Source organism: Palaemon carinicauda, chromosome 30 (assembly GCF_036898095.1).
Source record: "Palaemon carinicauda isolate YSFRI2023 chromosome 30, ASM3689809v2, whole genome shotgun sequence".
Lineage (NCBI taxonomy): Eukaryota > Metazoa > Arthropoda > Malacostraca > Decapoda > Palaemonidae > Palaemon > Palaemon carinicauda.
In genome coordinates, this window is record NC_090754.1 from 59,902,797 (window position 1) to 59,924,005 (window position 21,209).

A 21,209-nucleotide genomic window follows, 5' to 3' on the forward strand; every position below is an offset into this window, starting at 1 on the left:
TCTCGGTAAGAGGTTTATCGAGATAACTTTATAAATGTTCAATTAATTTTGTTGATATCTTGAGTCCGAAGTGGACATAGTTTTTTTTTCGGTCACATGTTCTCGTATGTCAAGTAAAGGTTAATTTTTCATGTTTCTTTCGTATTAGATTATTATTTTTGTAATAAAATTTGTTAAAAATACCCATATTCTAATTACTCCCCCGATGGTTTTGAGTAGTTTGTCCCTAAGACATTGTGATCTGCCCAGTACATCGGGCTATTTTGTATAAACCGGTGAAATTTCGCCACACACACACACACACACACACACACACGCACACACACACACACACACACACATATATATATATATATATATATATATATATATATATATATATATATATATATATATATATATATATATATATATATATATATGTACATATTGTGTATGTATGTATGTATTTATGTATGTGCTTTATGCATACACACATGTACGGTATATACACGAGGGAAGTGTCCTTTTAGCTCACAAATCTGGTTACATTACGATGATTACGTATATGATACATATATCAATTATCAAACTTGGAAGTGATTAAACTCCTAACATCGATTGCAGATGATAGCAACAACGGGCATCCTGAAGATCAAAATTCAATAACAACATAGCAATATACTCATTACAAGTAGACACAGTGCTACATTAAAATGCAACTATTTTGGTTGAAACAAAAGGAACTATACTAAAAACGGTTTGAAAGCATGAGGCAATACCACGTCATACATCCCAGACAGAACGACGCCCATCACAATACCGAATGCCATCTCCACTTATAATATTAAACTTTTATTAATTGTAGAATTATTATAAATATTATGACGAACTCAAATGGCTGAAAGTTACTTATGTAAACTGCAAAGTAGGCTATATTTTAAATAATTGTCAGTATCAATAAGCGTTACTTTTCACTCATGTGAAACCAAAATCTATACCCATTTTTCGTATTTTCTGGTGTGCCATGACTATATTTCGTGGCACACATCAAATAATCTCGTGGCACACCAGTGTGCCGTGGCACACTGGTTGAGAATCACTGCACTACCTAACAAAGTAAGTGATAAAAGAAATTCTCAATTTCTAATTTTTATATCAATTTTCTTGATAGAAAAGACAAAAGCTATAATTAAAAAAACGTTCTTATGGAATAAGTAATTAATATGTCAATATATTATAAAAATCATAATTATAGAGTTAATTTCAAGATTTTAAATGAAAAAAAAAACTTGAATTTCATCTTACTAGGATAATAAACAATAAACAGATGATTAAAAAACTTGAATTAATATAATTCACTGATAACAAATAAGAAAAACTACTTTTTTTATAAACAAAATTATGGCTAAAACAAAACACATCACTCGCACTAATAAACTTCTAAACCATCATGGTAAGGTTGCTAACTGCCCTTATTCTTATTTCATATATATTCCATATCAGTTGAAAAAAAAAAAACTTTCAAATGCTAGAAAAAGTCATTGTAAAAAATAATTAAAAAGAAAGGGAGGCGTAAAAGATATGTAGGCTACAATGTTGCTTTTAAGATTCTCGGTTGAAAGGTAGGGTCCCATGGTGTAATGGTTAGCACTCTGGACTTTGAATCCAGCGATCCGAGTTCGAGTCTCGGTGGGACCTCTGCTTTGGCCTTCGTGATCGTAATTAGTCTGGATTAAATTAATGGCTAACCTAATTAAATTAGATAATTTAGAGACTCACAAGGACAGTAGGATTGTTTGAGCAGTAAAACAAACCACTCCTAGCATGTCGTACTTCGATATCCAATTACCTCTAACGGGTTAGTTGGTTCTTGGAAGCGTAATTTTTATAATTATTTTGACTGTAGTATGAAGAAAGATCCTTTATTTAAAGTCTAGCTGTCTTTCTATTCGGTCTAGTATGATCTTTGTGAATATTTTATATATTACTGATAAAGTTTTTCAAGCTGTAGGTACAGAGCATTCTTGCAGACATTTTGGGTAAAGTTCAGTCAGTTTTACTACTATGAAATCTCCATACATGTTTAAATTAATTGTTAAGTCATCTTCTCATGCCTTTTAAAGTTTTCTTCATTTCTAGTGTTATTTTTGGTACCGGCTCAAGTCTATCATTATTTCTATTGGCAAAGGTATTTCTTATATCACTATTGTATGGCATTGTATAGAAATCCTCTACAAATCTTATCACTCCATCTCTATTGTGAATAATATTTCCATTTTCATCCTTTAAAGCGAGCAAACATCTGTTGACGACCTTGTGCAATATATCTAATTATTTATAAGTCATTTTTGACTGATTGATGATGTATATATATATATATATATATATATATATATATATATATATATATATATATATATATATATATATATATATATATATATATATATATATATATATATATATATATATATATATATATATATCCTACGCCTATTGACGCAAAGGGCTTCGGTTAGATTTCGCCAGTCGTCTCTATCTTGAGCTTTTAATTCAATACTTCTACATTCATCATCCCCTACTTCACGTTTCTTAGTCCTCTGCCACGTAAGCCTAGGTCTTCCAACTCTTCTAGTGCCTTGTGGAACCCAATTGAAAGTTTGGTGAACTAATTTGTCTTTGTGTGTGTGTGTGTGTATGCGTGTGTGTGTGTGTGTGTGTGTGTGTGTGAGATAGTAACTGGTGACATGACAACACAGGTGTTAGTAACATCCGCCCTCTCTAACCCCATAAGAAGAAGAAGCATGATAGCTTATCATCACCTGCTCTCCTGGGTCCAGTGACGGATCGGTTACCGGTATCCGTTTAGCGGTTCATGTTTGGAGAAAGTTTTTGGTCACTCCAGGACTTAATATCAGTTCTCTTCCTTTTTTTTTTTCCTCATCTGTTATCAAAGTCTTCGAGTAACTCAAGTGTAGGGTACTTCAACATGTCGATAATGGAGTGGCAGTCATGAAAAGTTATCAAGATAAAGCGTAAATAGCGGGAGTCATATGAATGTTTATGAAAACTAAGTTGCCGTCAATGTATATTTGAAGAACCATCTAGTAAACTATTCGGTAGAATAGATAGATCTGTGAAAAGATATCGAAAACAAGAAATGTCACAATAAAGTCATTTTTCCAGTAATAAAGTTACAATGATGTGTGTGGCGAAGACTGTTCTTCAAAATAATCAACATTACCATAACTGATAAGATGAGTAGAAAGATTCCGTGAAAATCAGAACACGAAAACATAGATATCTTTATAAAACGACTATTTCTACATATTTGTTCATTTTTATATCCTGATCCCTACTTCTTCGTGCATTTGAGTAACGACGCACATATAATGCTGATAACTTAAGGTTATCGTTCCAATGGTATGCCCTAGTGAAGAGATAAGAACAAAAAATGCTCCGTGAGTAGCCCAATCTTGTCTTCCTCTATACAAGATTAGTTAGTGACATGGTGGCTAACATCCGGGAGAGTCTGCTACTGTAAACGTCCTCGGAGAGTAGCATTACAGCACACTTAAGAGTTTTTAGACGATTTGTTAAGTACCAAGAACCCATTCTAACACAAGTATAGCAACTCGTGTACATATACAAGTAACTCGACAGAGGACTGGCTTCATAGGGTAGGCCTACACCAATTTTTACAGCCATTGTTGCAATTGTAAGTAATTACGTTTGCGTTCTTCTCGAGTTCTTTTTTTTTTAACTATTAGAATAAGTTTGAATTACAAAAGACAAAGCCTTGAAATCTCAGAATCACAAAAGAAATGAGAATGACAGTTAGGGTCATATCTTTAAGCTCTTATGTAAACGACGTGATTATTACGTCGACATTATTTATGTCGATAATCTCCGCCATATATAACAAAGACAGTGTCTATATATATATATATATATATATATATATATATATATATATATATATATATATATATATATATATATATATATATATATATATATATATATATATATATATATATATATATATCCCTGGTGAGAGTGGATAGGTGGAGGGGGTGAGGATTGAATCAGTGCGCGCCCGCGCGTCATTTTTGACGGGTCGCGTATTATAGTTCATTCAAAATTACTCAATAAAGGAGTTACTTTTAAAATATAACCTAAAATATTTTCTAGATCTCAATTTATTATTTTAAACAGCAGGTCTAAAATTATATTTCTTATAGATCTTAAGAGGAGTTTCATTTTACTTTGTGTAATTCTTTAATTCGTATATTAGATTATTAAAATCATAAAAACAAATATATATTTTTGTTTTAGTGTTGGTCCCGTCCTCATACCACGAAGTGGCTTTAGATATAAATCAATGTCACATTAATCCTTCAACTGTAATATATAAATTTAGTTTAAATACTTTTGTTCAGTACATTTTATTTATGATAAACTTGAACACAAAGGAAAACATAATAAATAGATATACATCAATAATTATGTACATACGTATATTGATAGCAGTTAGAAACAGCACTTTGCATAGTAAACTAAATATTTATTTTGAATATTTATAATTGGGTTGCCATTATTAGCAGACTGAAAATAAATTACGTAATATTTTTACCCTATAGTGAATTAGGTTTTGAAAGTGTACATATACTTTGTTAATTCAGTTTTATTATTATTATTATTATTATTATTATTATTATTATTATTATTATTATTATTATTATTATTATTATTATTATTGTTATTATTATTATTATTATTATTATTATTATTATTATTATTATTATTATTATTATTATTATTATTTAATTTGGACAACGATGAGATTCCACAAGTCAAGGAAAACCACCTCTACCACTTCTCTTATTCGGTGAAGTCTACAAAGAAGAAAAAACACAAAATAAATGACAAATAAAACTGCACAAAGTAATGACAAAATACGAACTGCTTATGGTATAACGAAAATAAAGACAAAATATTTAAATGCAAAGAATGAAATAGATACAACAAAATACAACTTAGTGACTAATACAGTAAATATTAATATCACTCACAAAGTCCACCCGACTATATGTAAACAGTTATCCAAATTTAAAACAAGGGCGTATTCACTTATGGTCTGTCCGTCAGCCCTTGCTTCTAAAGACTAAATGTTAAAATATAAACAGCCTGGAAGCAACCACTAACAAATAGACAGTAACCATATTAATGCTCGTTTAAGTGTAAACAGCATTTACAGACGCCCAAAATCTTTAGAGTAATAAACCGCACAAACAACCGTTTGAAAGTCCGCTAAACTCCCGCCTAGTGGAGAATGCAGTGGACCACAATAATTTAAAGGACTTTGAAAACATATACATATAGGGAGAGACCGAATCAGTTTGGTAAATGAAATTCTGCCAATTTAATTTTGAGCATCTTTATCTGCCTTAGCTTGGAATCCATGTTGAAGCTTTTGTACCGTAGCAATTAAGCAGAGTTTATGAATGGGTCTCTCCCAGTGAACCACCTTTCCATTCTCCACTGTTCGAACAAGCCCATCTTTTCCGGGATGAATCATCTCAACAAGACCGCGCCTCCACAGTCCCCTTGAAGCGACACCTCCCTTTAGGCCTGGTTCTAGAAGAAGAACAAACTTGAAGATTCTGTTTGGGATGAAACCATTTCGATCTTTGTACTAGCTGAGGAGGCATATAACGAATCCAAGTCTCCCAAAATATCTGAATTCTCTGTTGAGCTACCACTACCATGCTTCTCAAGTTCACTTCGTTACCGGTATATGGTTGTAGAACTGAAGGTTGCCCGTGAGGAAACAGTAAGTCATTGCCGGTTATAGTTGGGGACTCAAGAGGATCTGATAAAAGTGGTCGTGAATTAGCAAGGTACGTCACCTCTGACAGTATTGTTTGCCATTCCAAAGCACTGAACTTCTTGTGGTGATAATCTGTTACTGCATCTAAACCTCTTCTACAGCTTCTGATCAATGATTCTACAACACCATTCATATGAGAAGCGTGAGGTGTGTTGAATTTCCACTCAAATTTTGTCCCAGTAATTGCAAACTTGTCCTTTATTAGGCTCTCGTTCCAAGAATTTATCTACTTTTGCAATTTCTCTTGAGCCCCTATGAAATTGCGTCCTCTGTCACTTACTGCCAAAACTGGATGGATTCCATGATTACAAGTAAATCTTCTCCAAGCACAGAGAAAAGCATCTGAAGACAATGAGTCGACCAGTTCAAGAGATATGACACGAGTGACGGTGCAAGTTATGATCATTATACTTCCTTCAGTGCTTGCATTACTAGTTAACTTTATTTTGATAGGGCCAAAGAAATCTAATGCAACTCTGCTAAAGCGGGGCCGGTATTGGGCTCACCTCTGAAACTTGGCAGTTCCCCCATCTGTTGGCCCAACAATAGGCGACGTCTGGTTCTGCAGAAACAACCCTTGAAAGCAATGTCCTTAAATAATCTTGCTCCTCCAATAATGTAAACTCCACGCTTAAAAGCTAAAGCAATTGCGACTCTATATCCTTGATGACCTGTACATCGATGAATCATCTGAGTGAATGCTTCAGCCAGAGAAGAATTCCTCACCAATAAAACTGGATGCCTCTGCTCGTAGGGTAAATGGAGCTCATGTAGTCTGCCTCCAATTCTTAAAATGCCTTTTTCATCCAACTTTGGGTCAAGCTTTTTAATCTGTTTATGATTAACTTCATCTTGATTATTTAAAGACTTCTGGCTTGCATAAAATAAAGCCAGGTCTGCTTCTTGTATTTCTTTAGGTTCTAGATGACTTTGATAGTTTTCTGGGTTTTGTTGTAATAGCAAACGGCGGCAGTAAGCAGTTATTCGTACAAGTCTATTCCAGTCTGAAGAGAGTTCTGTAAATCTTTCCTCAAAACTCTCATCAGCCAAAATTCCAACAAATTGGATCCATTTAAGAGATTCTGGTGTGTACTCTTTAACAATACAACGCTTCTTTTCAAAATCATATGTCGGTTCCCCAAAATCACAATCTTGAGAACTGTTCAGAAGAAAATCAGGACCATTGATCCATCCTTGTAGTTCACTTGGCTGTATTGGCTTGGTTAATGTATCAGCAGGATTCAGTTGTGAAGGAACATAGCAAAATTCTTTTGAAAATCCTGGCAAAGCATCCTGAATCTCCTGAACTCTAGCTGACACAAATGGTTCAAAGGTTCTAGCAGGAGAGCAAACCCAGGCCAACACCACTTCTGAATCAGTCCAAAATTTCATGGTACTAACCCTGCCAACCACTTGCAAAACAAGCAAGGCAAGTCTAGCCATAACCTCAGCAGCAGTAAGCTCAAGACGTGGAATAGAACGCTGTTTCAACGGAGCCACTAAAGACTTTGGGATGACGAATTTCAGTTCTACTCCATGAGAAGTATTCCATTTCTGACAGATCACAGAACCTAGGGCAGATTCACTGGCATCACTAAATCCACGAAGTTGAGGGTCTCCTAGAGAATCTTCCGGCTTTATCATCCGATCTAGTCTAAATCCAATTAGTTGATCCATTTCATGAACATATCCCTTCCACATTTTTATTTGTTCTTCACTTAATTCATCATCCCAACCAACTCCATAGCCCATAAATTCTGAAGACAAATCTTGTATCTAATTTTTACAGGAGATAACATACCTGTAGGATCCCACAACTTTGATACCAAACTAGCAACCTTCCGTGCTTTGTTAGTTTTGAAAACTCCTCACTGAATTTGTCTAGCTGAATAGCCACACTGTCCGTAGCCTTATCTCATACATGACCCAAAACTCGTGTTTGCTTGTCTCCTGGGCATCGGTCAACAGAGGGGTCATTAGAATGCCATTCTTTTATTCTGAAGGAGCCTTTTCCTAATATCCGATCCACCTGATCCATGGTTGCAATAGCTAATTCACTCTTATCAAATGATTCAATCACATCATCCATGTACATGCAACAGTTAATTAACTGTGCTCTAATAGGTTCTTCCTCCCTGAATGTAACTGCCAAAGTGCGTACAGCCATCATGGATATGTTTGGTGCTGGTTTATCCCTAAAAGGAAGGCGCAGCCACTGCCAGTGACGAATTGGAGAAGATAATCAAAACGCCATACAAACCGGTGATATCTCTGATCCTTTGCAGCCTTAAGTATTTGATTAAACATTTTTTGAACATCACCTGCAATTCCTATGCTTTTCATTCTCCAGTGAAGAAAGCAATACAGAAGAGAGTTCAAGAAATCTGGCCCTTTGTAAAATCCATCATTCAAACACAAGCCATTGAACTTGGCAGCAGAATTCCATATGATGTGAACCTTTGTTGATTTGTGTACTTGATATACAACATGATGTTGTAAGTACCATCCCTCATCTCTGGATTCCTCTGGATATAATTCTCTGACAAAGCAACTGTCAATTAATTTTTGGATTTCTTCGCTATATTCATCAAAGGTTCCATTCCTAATTAATCTTTTTTCTTGGCTCATAATTCTTATTTCTGCTTGAGGCTTGTTACACTCCAATGCTTCAGGGAAACCAGGCTTCCAAGGCATTTCCACAGTCATGCGACCATCCACATTAATGCAAAGCTTATTTCGACAATGTTTTATTAACTGAGACTCTGCTATTTCACTATCTGAGCAAACACACAATGTTGTTGGTTTGACACCAACAACATCAGATGTATATAATTTCAGCAAATCCTCCAAATGACTCAAAAACTGGACCCTGGATGCAGCATGTGGTTTGGGTTTTGGAATATTCCCTCCAAAAATGGTCCACCCAAGAACTTCTGACGGCAACTGGAGACGATTCAGGAGACACAGAGTCTTTTCCGCTCTCAACTGGCATTGTAGGGAAATAATAGTCATAACCAATGATGATATAAATTTCTGCTTCATCTGTGGGTAACATTCCCTTGGCAACGTTTAGATGAGGATACTCATAAAAAATATCCCCTCCAACTGCAGGACTGTTATGGGCTGGTTTCTCAATTCCAATTACATTGTATGACTTAATTCCATTCACTGGTCTAATTTGGACAGAAAACTTGGCACTGCTTTCCTCAGCAATACCTCCTCCAGCTACTCCATATCGAAACTTGAATGGTTCACCTTGCAAGCCAAAATGCTTGGCTGCGGATAACTTAAGCAATGTTGTATCAGCACCTGTATCAATAAATGCAACCACGCGATGCCATTTTTTCTCAAAATCTTGCAATTCTACATACGTTGTAGGGGAGTAGCGTCGATGAATTTTTCCTTCCTGGCTTGAGTTCAGGGTCCCTACTATGTTGGATGATGCATCTGCATCTGAAGCAACCTCCCGTGCATGACCAATGTTGCACTCAAGCACTTCCCAACAGCGTTAGATTCGCGTTCAGAGCAGAAGTACCTCCCGCCCGTGAACTTTCCAACCCAGAAAAAGTCCTTGGCTGTACTTTATTTCCATATGGTGGGCAGGCTACAAATCGATGATAATAAAGTTAGCAATCTAAACAACGTTTCTTACCAGGCCGTGCACAATTGATTGCGTTGTGGTTGGCTCTAAGACAAAAGAAACATCTCTTACTGCTCACAATCATCCTTTGTCTTTCTTCCTTGGTTTCTGATATAAAGATAGGATTTTTAATGATCAAATGAGTTTTATCTATGCAAAAGGGGCAAGCCCTCCCATGTAGCCAAGGATTCATCACATTCTGAGCTTTTGTCTCTAAAATAGTTTACAGCTGACTTGTTAGTATTATCACTCAGGGAATGGGGATGTTCTCGATGCTCTCTAGCTTGTTTCTCTCCATAGATATGTAATCAACTCTGCTAATGTCTGATTATGACATTTTGTTTGCCGCATATATTCGTAATAAATTCCAGAATCGATCTTTCTGCTGGTAATTTCAATTGTCATGAATGAATCCAATTCCCTTCTCTGACCAAGTTCTCTCATTCGCCGAGCAAAATCAATCAGGCCATCCAAAACCTGTCTCATCTCCCTTACTGCTGTAGACTTCATTGGTTTCAAGGCTTCTAAACCAAGTAGTACATCTCGTATGATGGCAGATGTTGGTACCTTCTCTTCAAGGCGCCTCCAAGCTCCATTTTCACCATCAACAGAACTACAATCCACAATAGTATCTTGAACTACTTATGGTAATGCGTTGCCATTTAACAAGACCATAAGCTTTTCTTTACCATCAGTCATACCAGCTGACTCAAAGTATTGGTCTATTTGAACCCTCCACGACTGAGTCTGAAAGTTTTGAGGTGCTCCATCCCAACACGGTGCTTGAAGACCTGGAATTCGGATAGCAGGTCGCGATTTCTCTGCTATTCGAATATCATCCAACTTAGTCAAAAGCTTCTCGATAAGCGTCAACATTTCTTTGTCCTTTGTAGAGTCAGTTGGCGTGCGTTTGCCTAAAAACTCTGAGCGTAGAGAAGACAATAAAACAGCTCTTGAGTCCAAATCCTCTGACTGGGTCTCCAGATCACGAGCCCACTCGGTCATATTACCTTCTTTGTTATATATTAAATCATTGCATGATATATTTTTTTCCATCTGATTTAGAATTTCCTGAAAATTATTTATTCGTCCCTCCATCATGGATATTCTGCGATTTATTTCTACATTGCCGGTACAGCCCTTTTCAAGGAGTTCCTTTAGCCCATTTATCCCTCGGATAATTTGAGACTTCAAGTATCTTCGTAGTCCGCACAAAGTAATGACAAAATACAAACTGCTTATGGTATAACGAAAATAAAGACAAAATATTTAAATGCAAAGAATAAAATAGATACAACAAAATACAACTTAATAGTGACTAATACGGTAACTATTAACATCACTCACAAAGTCCATCCTGTAAGGACACTGATCCCTTGGTCGTCCAGAAAATCGACAAACTACTTATTTATTTGAATTCTCTTTTCGCCACACTGTGGTTTTCCATGTATATATATTCCGCTCTACCAGAGCTACATTTTGACATATGTATCATTTCATAACATGTTTCTGTTCACTCATAATTCATATATTTGTAAGTGTAAGAAAACACATATATTTTGGCGGGCACTTCAATCTGATTTGGCGCCAGTGTCATCCTACCTTTCCGTCCGCACCTTGTAATATACTCCCGTGCACATTCGAATAAAGTATCAGTTGATCTTGGTGATGCTTGTCTCTCTGTCCTTACAACTGGTGACCCCGGAGTTGAAAGTAGCATCAGCGGTTTTGGCTTTGCCATTAACGGACTTATTACGGCCGTGCTACCTTCTCTATACTCCGTTACCTTGGGCATGAGCCTGCCCTTGGTTCTCCCACACTTCGGTGCATGTAAGGCAGTAGGATGAGCTTAACCGACATATCAACTTCTCACCTCTTCGCCGACTCGTCGTCTGGCCACGATGCAGGAAGAAACACGCCCATCGCACCTAACGGCCTTGCCTCCACGCCCAAAGTCAAACTGCCGCCCTTTTCTCAACACAACACCGCTTCCTGGTTCCTGAGAGCAGACGTACTCTTCCGTGTCGCTAGACTCAGCGACTCCTGCGCCAAGGCTGACATCATTCTCACCTCCATACCTGAAGAGGTATTCGACAAGATTTCCCCATGGCTCGACGCCCAGGCCGGCCAAGTTTCATACGACGACCTGAGAACGAAACTCATCGATATCTACTCCCTCTCCGTCTCGGCAAGGGCACAGAAAGTCCTGGACCTCGCCGGCAAGCCCATGGGTGACACCTCTCCTGTCGAGGCGTGGGACGAGTTAACCGGCCTGCTTTTGCTCCCCGAAACAGACAGCAACGGCCGACGACGTGAGATTAGCTTATCTCGCAAGATCTTTCTTCGACGCCTACCACAGGACGTAAGGACCTGATTGACAGACGCCGACACGCTCCCGATGAATGAACTCCTGTCGAAGGCTCAAAAGCTCCACGAGGCCTCCAAAGCATCTCGCCTCGGAGCATCATCGTCAACACCGCCTTCGTTCTCCTCCTTCAGCAGCTGCTCTTCCATAGACTCCTCGGCAACGGCCCCTGAGGACGACGAGATCAACGTTCTATCAAGAAAGAAACCGCCGCAACCAACACGACCAAACCCTAGGACTAACCCAGCATGGTGCTTCTACCACCAACAGTTCGGCAGCGACGCCAAGAAATGTAGAGCACCATGCAGTTTCCCTAGAAGACGACGCCAGAAGCATCCACCTGCCACCATCGCAGCCGCAAATAACCAAAACAAGAATGGTTTCTATATCCTCGATACCATTTCCAACCGTAGACTCATGGTAGACACCGGCGCAACGCAGTCAACGTTCCCACCTTCCAAGTTCGACCTAGACCGTGGTCCCGACAAAAACGCTCCCTCACTCATCGCCGCCAACGGATCACCCATACGGTGCTATGGGATTAGGACCCTCAAGATATCTATCATGGGCCGTTCGTATTCGTGGCCCTTCGCCATCGCCGACGTCAATCGCCCCCTCCTCGGTGCGGATTTCCTCGCCCACCACGAACTCTTCGTCGATGTCGCTAACAAATGTTTCATTGACACGGAAACCTGCCAGTCCCGCGCCCTAGAACACGGCCCTGCAACAATGTCCGTATCCGCCGTAACGACGCACCCCTACGCCGACCTCCTACAAGAATTTCCCGAGGTTTTCAAGCCCGAGCTCCGACACTCGCCAGGTTCCCCGTCCAAGCACGGGATCTACCACCACATCAAAACGACAGGACCTCCTACTCACGCCAAATTCCGCCGCCTACCGCCCCAGAAACTGAAGGATGCCAAACGCGCCTTTGAGGAAATGGAACGCATGGGTATCTGTAAGAAAGCATCGAGCCCCTGGGCATCGCCCCTACACATGGTGAAAAAGCCGGATGGGTCCTGGAAACCTTGCGGCGACTACAGGTGCCTCAACCTCATCACAACGCCCGATCACTACCCGCTGCCCAACATGCAGGACCTAACGAACGCGTTGCACGGCGCGAAGTATTTTACCAAGATGGACCTCCTCAAGTCTTACTTCCAGGTCCCCGTATTTCCGGAAGACATCCCGAAAACTGCCATTGTAATGCCGTTTGGATCCTACACCTAAGCATACTCAACCTTCGGTCTACGCAACGCCGGGGCGACCTTCCAACGACTAATGGATAGCATTCTGGGTGACCTACCTTTCTGCGTCTGCTACGTCGACGACATCCTGATATTCTCGAAAACCAAGGAGGAACACCGGAGGCACGTCCGCACCGTTCTCAAATGCCTACAGGAGAACGGCCTGGTCGTACGTTTCGACAAATGCACGTTCGGTGCGGAAGGAGTGGATTTCCTTGGTCACCGCGTATCCTCGTGCGGGGTAAAACCCATGACAACGAAGGTCGACGCCATCAGAAAGTTCTCAATACCTACGTCCATCCGCCAACTTCAGGAGTTCCTGGGGATGGTCAATTACTACAGGCGCTTCATCCCCAACATCGCACAAACCCTGTCACCCCTCGACGACGTCCTGAAAGGAAAAGCGAAAAAACTCGAGTGGGGTTTGCCCCAGCAACAGGCATTCGCCCGGACGAAGGATGCCCTTGCGAATGCCACCACCCTGGCTCATTTCGACGACAACGCGCCCCTGCGACTAACGACCGACGCCAGCAACGTCACCTGTGGGGCTGTGCTGGAGCAACTCGTCGATGGTTCTCCTCGACCGCTGGCATTCTTCAGCAAGAAATTGAAACCCGCCGAAACAAGATACAGCACCTTCGATAGGGAACTCCTCGCCGTCCGCCACTTCAGGCACATCTTGGAGGGTACTCCCTTCACAATCGCGACGGACCATCAACCCCTTCACGAAATCGACGGACGCATGGTCCTCCCGACAACAACGTCATCTCGCATCAATCGCCGAATTCGGGTGCACCATACGTTACGTCCCAGGAAAGAAAAACCCAGTCGCGGACGCCCTTTCAAGGATTGAAATTGACGCGATCCACCTGGGAATCGACTACGCCAATCTCGCAACCGAACAACGCACCGACCGAGAAGCACAGGATCACCTGACGGAGCCATCCGCGCTCAAGATAAGTGCAATTCCCCTCGGACCGGCAGGAGTAACTATTCTTTGCGACACCAGCACGGGCCGCCCACGTCCCTGGATACCAGCCTCCTGCAGAAGGAAAATATTCGATATCATCCATGGACTTTCACACCCCTCAGGATGCACCACCGCTCGCCTTCTGTCTGAAAAGTTTGTCTGGCCAGGGATAAAAAAGGATGCCTGGAAATTGGCGAAGTTATGCATCAACTGCCAGTCAAGCAAGGTCAGCCGTCACACCGAATCGGGGTTAGGCGATTTTCCCCAGCCAAAAAGACGTTTCGGTCATATACACATCGACGTCGTGGGACCATTGCCCCCTTCTGGATCTGCTCACTACCTGCTCACGATCATCGATCGCTCCACGAGGTGGTTGGAGGCATCGCCGATGACCGAAGCTACGACTCAAGCATGCGGCGAAGCCCTCCTGTCAAGCTGGGTGAGCAGGTTTGGCGTTCCTGACGACATCACGACAGACAGAGGCCCCGCTTTCCTCTCAGAAATATGGCTCGCTTTGGCGAACCTGATGGGAACGATGCTCCACAGCACCACGGCATACAACCCTGCGGCAAACGGCATGGTCGAAAGAACTCACCGCGCCCTCAAGGCGTCCCTGATGGCAAGTTCCACTGACGGGGACTGGAAATCACGACTTCTTTGGGTACTCCTCGGCCTTTGCACCGCCCCTCGCGCAGACGGCGAACCTTCACCCGCCGAAAAGGTTTACGGGGAAGCGCTCGCGGTTCCTGGCGAATTCTTTCCCTCATCAACCGACGACACGCAGCTGGATCACCTAAGAGACATCGCCAGGAAGTTCAGGCCGTGTCTCAAAACTTACCAGGACAGAACCAAGCACTTCAAGCCAAAAAGCCTGGATGACTGCAGGTACGTTTTCGTCCGTGTCGACGCTCATCGACAACCACTGACTAGACCTTATGGAGGCCCCTACCGGGTAATTAAAAAGACAACGAAAGCCTTCCTTCTCGACGTCCATGGCCAAGAGGACTGGGTCTCAATAGACCGCATGAAACCAGCGTTTCTCGAAGGAAGCGACACCGCCTCCGCCGGACCTAGCAGATCCAGAGTTCCACCTCAAAACAAGGCGCCCAACGAAAGAAAAATCATCAAACGACGACAAGAGGAAGAGATCCTTACACCGACCGCCAGCGCGCCCCTCCGTTCAAAAACAAGAGGAACCCTCCGACGCCCGAAAAGATACGAAGATTGATCATCAGCCCTCTATGCTGTTCACTCATAATTCATATATTTGTAAGTGTGAGAAAACACATATATTTTGGCGGGCACTTCAATCTGATTTGGCACCAGCGTCATCCTACCTTTCCGTCCGCACCTTGTAATATACTCCCGTGCACACTCGAATAAAGTATCAGTTGATCTTGGTGACGCTTCTCTCTCTGTCCTTACAATCCAACTATATGTAAAGTTATCCAAATTTAAAACAAGAGCGTATTCACTTATGGTCTGTCCGTCAGCCCTTGCTACTAAAGACGACACGTTGAAATATAAACAGCCTGGAAGCAACTGCAACCACTAGCAAATAGACAGTAACCATATTAATGTTCGTTTAAGGGTAAACAGCATTTACAGACACCCAAATCTTTAGAGTAATAAATACTTAAACAGCACAAACAACCGTTTGAAAGTCCGCTACATTATTATTATTATTATTATTATTATTATTATTATTATTATTATTATTATTATTATTATTATTATTATTATTATTATCATTCAACTTCGAACTAAAATTGTTCAGGTTCAGGTTCAGGTTCTGGGTTGAGGCATAGCCTTTACAACGGCGCCTCTGTCTCTTTTAGTTTTGTGTGTTCCTTATTTTCACTAGTTTTTCTCTTTTCATCCACATTTGTTGTAGTATACTTTTCTTATTTTCAATATTCTCTTCACAAAAAAGGAATTTTCCAACTGTTTGTGCACTATCTTCTTCGTATGGTTGTTGAAGCTCAATTGTTTTTATTCTTATATCACTAAACTGTGGACAATATAATATAAAGTGGTTAGCATTTTCTTCTACATCACAGAATACACAGTTTATATTTCCATCTTGGTGTCTGTTTCTTATATTCAAGCCCAATGAGTTTGTCCTTGCTCTAAATAATAAAATTGACGAAAATGTATTGTCATACACTTCCTCCTCCTTGATTTCACTTTTCCAGTTTTTATACAAAATTAAACTCTCCTTACACTCCATTTCACTCTTCCATTTGCTTGTGTCCCATTCTCTTGTTCTCTTCTTTATGTCCTCTTTCGTACATCTCTTGACTTCTCTCATCGCCATCCCACATTCTTCAGCATACTTCTTCACATGCATCCACCACTTCCTCTCTTTTTCTTCCATATCATTGACTATTGCTGTAAGTAAGTCCTTTTCTCCCTTATAAATGCTATTAAGGTACCTCAGCTTACCATCCATTACCCTTGTTTTCATAGCTGATGCTCCTACATCCCCTCTCAAGGCTACAATTGCTGTATTCCTTACACCCCCTAACATCCTTCTATACACTCCATTCTCTATTCTCTGCAACTTTTCTATTTCCGTTTCTGTTAAGTTAATCACATTTGTTCCATATAATATAGAGGGTAGTGCTACACTTTTCCAGTATGTTTTTCCTATCAGTATCTTATTACAGCTTTTTTCTATGATCGAATAAGTAAGATTGGCTAGCTTTTGCGCCTTAACTATCATTTCACTTTTCTGTGTTTTGAACATATTCCTACCATCATCTACCTTGATACCTAGGTATTTAATATTGCTTACTACTCTTATTCCCTCTATATTATCTGGTTTCTCCTTCATATTATATATAAGTACGCTACTTTTGTCTCTATTTATGTCTAAACCACACTGCTTTCCTATATCTATCACTTTCCTTATGTTTAATTCAGCATCCTCTATATTCTCAGCAAGCACTAGGACATCATCAGCAAAAAATAATACTACTAGCTTTATAATATCATTTTTAAAACCATTACCTTCCCTTTCTACTTGTTTTATAATCTGATAAGTAATTAATTTGAATAATGTTGTAGAGGCAGTACAGCCTTGCTTTATTCCACTACTTACGCTCAATTTTTGTTCTACTCTTTCCCCTATGTCTAATGTAGTCGAGTCTCCCACATACACTTCAGCTATAGAGTTAATTATACTAGTATGCACTTTGTATTGCTTTAATGTTTCTATCAGTGCTTCCCTTTTTATGGAATCGAAAGCTTTTTTGAAATCTAAAGAGGCCACTATGAGTTTTTTCTTATTTTTGAAAGTTTCTTCGACCATGTATTGTAAGATGAATATATTATCCTCAATCCTTCCTCCTTCTGTAAATCCCGCTTGACTATCCTCTATGGCATTATTACTTTTTAAATGCCTTTCTATTTCATCCTTGATAAAAGCCATGTATATTTTATATGATACATTTGTGAGAGCTATAGGTCTCAATTCCTTTGCTGTTGGCTTGTTTTTCTTTTTTAACATTTTTGTTCTGGATTCTTTCCAGCTTTTGGGTTTTTCTTTGCTGGCTAGTTCCTCTTTGTAGCAGTTCACTAGTGTATTCTTGCATATATCACTCATCATCATTGCTTTATAGTAGTCTGGCTTTAGTCCATCTGGCCCTGCTGCTTTACCTTTCTTTAGACGTTTTAAGCATTTTTCTAATTTACCTTTACTCATTTCAGCGACGGGCATGGGTTTAATTATTCCTTCGACATTAAGTACAGCATCGTAATGCTCCCTTAGATGTTCAGGTATACTATATTCATTTACAGTTATAATGTCGTTTTCTCTTCTCAAATTATCCAGGTATTCACTCTCCTCCTCCTCATTCCAGATCTCAGTTATTCTATTTTCATGTGTGTTGTATACTGTTTTCCAAAATTTTACTAATTCTTCTTTAGCCTCTTCATCTGATAATTTATTTCCTCTCTCTCCATATAATTGTATTGCCTCGCTTTTTATTTCTTTGCTATTTCTTAATTTGTTTATGTTTTCCCATAGTTTATTGTTTTTATCATCTCTTATCTCCCTGGTCTTCTTTTTCTCATATAACGTTATGCTCTCTTTCACCAGTATTTGTACTTCTTTCTTCTTATGATTGTATTTTTCTTCTAATTCTCTTTTTATCCTAATATCTTTTACATTTCTCTTTTTTCTATTAAGTTCCTTTCTTTCCTTAATCTTTCTTCTTATTTCCTCGGTTACCCAAGGTTGTTCTTTGTTCTTCCCTTCATTTGTTACCCTTCTCCTATATGTTTTAGCCAAATGCTCTTGTTTCATTTCTGCCATTATTATGTTTAGCTCATCAATATTTTTTACATCCTTGCTGACAAGTTTTCTCTCTATAGATTTCACATATTCGTCTATATCTTTTGCGTCACTGCTATAATATGTAGTTTCTTCCCACTTCCCTTTATTGTAATTATTTTCACTATTTGTTTTTGCTTCCAATTCTACTGTTATTAAGTTGTGATCTGATATATCTAATACTGTTTTATCTTCATCTATTTCCATACATTTAAATTTTTTATATAGCATATTATTTGCAAGTACAAAATCAATAGCACTATGCTGATCTTGTCTATTCCACGTGTATAGTCCTGAGCACCTTTCATCTCCATTTAATAGTGTTAGGTTGTGGTTACCCATCCAATCTAGCACCATTTCCCCATTTCTGTCTACTTGTTGGTGCCCAAGAAATCCAACGTGGCCGTTAAAATCCCCCATAACTAGCAAAGGTGTTGTTTCTCCTGCTTTTTGTATTAAATTTTCACATTCCACTTTCAATTCTTGATCTCTTTTTCTATCTTCTTCTGTATTTCCTGCTGCGAAATATACCAGTATTATCAGGAATACTAAGCTGTGGATTTTGCACTGTACCATTATTATATCGCTATGTTTGGTTTCTATTTCCTCTACTTCAGTGATGTTATTGTTTTTAAAAATTAACATTAACCCTCCACCCTTTTTGTCTTTAAAATCCCTTCTTTTTTCTAACTTTAACAGACCTTTACTCAGCTGTATTTTATCTATTTTTTGGTGCGTTTCTGTCAAACAAAATATATGAACTTTATTTGTGTTCATCTCGTTTTCTATTTCTATTAATTTCTGCTTGGTTAGTGCTTGGATATTTAACAGGCATATTCTTATACATTGGTTAACTTTTTTGTCTAAATTTATACCTTTCCTAATTCGCTCTGCTTGCGTTTGCTTCTTGACGAAAATTGTCGTTTCTTGTCGTGGTAAAGATTAATTCTACTCAACAGGAAATCAGTCTTTTGACAGTAGAAATTTAGTAGTTTTATAATAGCTGTGTTCGAGTTGCTTGATAGTAACTTCCACCTAATGATAGAGCAATCATGCTTATATATATAGCTTGCTGTATAGTTAAACTTCAGTTTTAAATAATATTAGATATTTTATTTAAATTTTAAAAGATATTTATACAATATACTATTAAATACATTAAATAATTTATTAGTCTCTTAAATTATCTGTAAGCGATATCGGACTTAATGTTTACAACTTCGGTTTAGTTTTGCTTAGTGTGTTTCAATGTGTTATCGTATCTGGGTGTGAAGGTGATTAAGACATTTGTTTTCGTGATATGTGAGTATTTTTCACATTAGGACTTGCCACTGTTAACATGTTAATTGTCAATTTATTTGGCAAATTACCTAAATTATACAAAGCCAATACTGTTTATGTGATATTGATTTTGCTCGAGTTAAAGTCCAAGCCTTTTATTCGTGAACGCAATACGATTGTTTTGAATTCCACATATACCTATGTTTTGTAGTGACGATGGGTATTTCTGTTTTAATGTCTGGAGAAAGAAGTTGTTTGTATAACAATACAGCTGGTCAATCTCCTGTAATGTCCAGATCCTAGTTCACATCATTTACTCTGTAACCTGTATACTAATACCGTATTTACAAGACTTGTATACTAGGATAGGGACCCTGGTGTATGTATGTTCTGAGGGCTAGTGCCTTGTGCCAAGGGCCCCTGTTTGGTTGTAAATGCAGATCATTTCTGAGCCTTTGTATATCAGCAACCAGTTCCTCCAGCGTGCTTAAAAAATGGACATCAACTAACCTAAACTCTCCCCCCTAACCTAACCTACAAGCTGTGTCCTTACTTACCTAACAGGGCCACTAACGGCCCCCTGCGACCCCCTCTTACACTGCCGTACTCTAAGCGAGTCGTAATCATACATACAGATGGTCGCTTTCATACATACACCCCATCATTTCGAACGAACGAACGGGTGTATGTATTATGACAGCCATGTCCCATAATTCCCTTATTCTCAAACTCCATTGCTAAGAATACGGGATTCTATTGTAGTTTATTACAGGGTAAGGTAACCTAGGGAAAAAACTTTGTTTTATAGAAAAAGGTCCGTTCTCTTCGAAAATCACACTCGTTCCTGTCGGAAATTAATAGTTTCAGAAATATATATGTTAGTGTAACATTGCTAATGTTAGCGAAGCGAGCTAGTGACAGAACAAGAACCATTATATTTAGCGTTGCTAATGTTAGCGTGCGCAGCTCAACATTACCGCTTGCCAGTATATACGAGCTTGATGTTTTTGGTTTTTGTCGAGCGAAGCGAGCCCATGGCGGAACAAGAGCCATTATATTTAAACCTTTTAACAGAAAATATATGTTTTCCTTTTGTAAATATCGTGATTTAACCGGTTTTCACCTTCAACAACAACCAATTCGGATACTTGAAGTTAGTTGGAATGGATGTTCTGTTTGTTTGCGGTTGAAATGAAGGTCAAATTCAGTTAAATCACATTATTTGCTACAGGAAAACATATATTCTCTGTTCGAAATGATAACCTGTAGACTTGTAAAACTTTACCGAATTCGGCAGTCACTTTGGACCGTTAGCCCCCCCTCCTCTGTAAGTTGAGTAGGTAAGGACACAGCTTGTGGGAAAGGTTAGGTGGTGTTCAATGCATGCGTGAGCTGCTGTTCGTTTTATGCAAAGGCTCCGGGAACCTTAATGTAGCCAAGTTTATTATGCAATCTCTAGTTGCGTCCGCACTTTGCGATTTAGCATTTGTGGACC

At 39.2% G+C, this 21,209-nt stretch overlaps 3 protein-coding genes and 1 non-coding gene across 9 annotated transcripts in view; 2 read left to right on the top strand and 2 right to left on the bottom strand.

Moving 5' to 3' along the window:
- The first annotated feature begins 1,608 nt into the window (after nucleotides 1–1,608).
- TRNAQ-UUG (transfer RNA glutamine (anticodon UUG)) lies at nucleotides 1,609–1,680 on the top strand. The gene has a single exon. It is a non-coding gene; the product is annotated as a tRNA-Gln (tRNA).
- A 1,792-nt stretch (nucleotides 1,681–3,472) lies between these two features.
- Nucleotides 3,473–21,209, top strand: part of LOC137623199 (transmembrane protein 135-like) — a 232,253-nt gene continuing 214,516 nt past the window's right edge. For 2 of the 6 annotated variants that reach the window (XM_068353903.1, XM_068353908.1), the window contains exon 1: nucleotides 3,474–3,700. The gene's annotated coding sequence lies outside the window, so the exon portion shown is untranslated. Of the gene's footprint in view, nucleotides 3,701–19,647; nucleotides 19,736–20,079; nucleotides 20,098–21,209 lie in introns of those variants that run through there. The other 4 variants (XM_068353909.1, XM_068353904.1, XM_068353906.1 and 1 more) reach the window with 4 other exon arrangements.
- On the bottom strand, nucleotides 6,341–7,627 carry LOC137623575 (uncharacterized). The gene has a single exon (XM_068354406.1). It carries the CDS (start codon nucleotides 7,625–7,627, stop codon nucleotides 6,341–6,343), a length of 1,287 nt encoding a protein of 428 aa, XP_068210507.1.
- LOC137623576 (uncharacterized) lies at nucleotides 8,042–8,581 on the bottom strand. Its single transcript, XM_068354407.1, has one exon. The coding sequence runs from the start codon at nucleotides 8,579–8,581 to the stop codon at nucleotides 8,042–8,044; it is 540 nt and encodes a 179-aa protein (XP_068210508.1).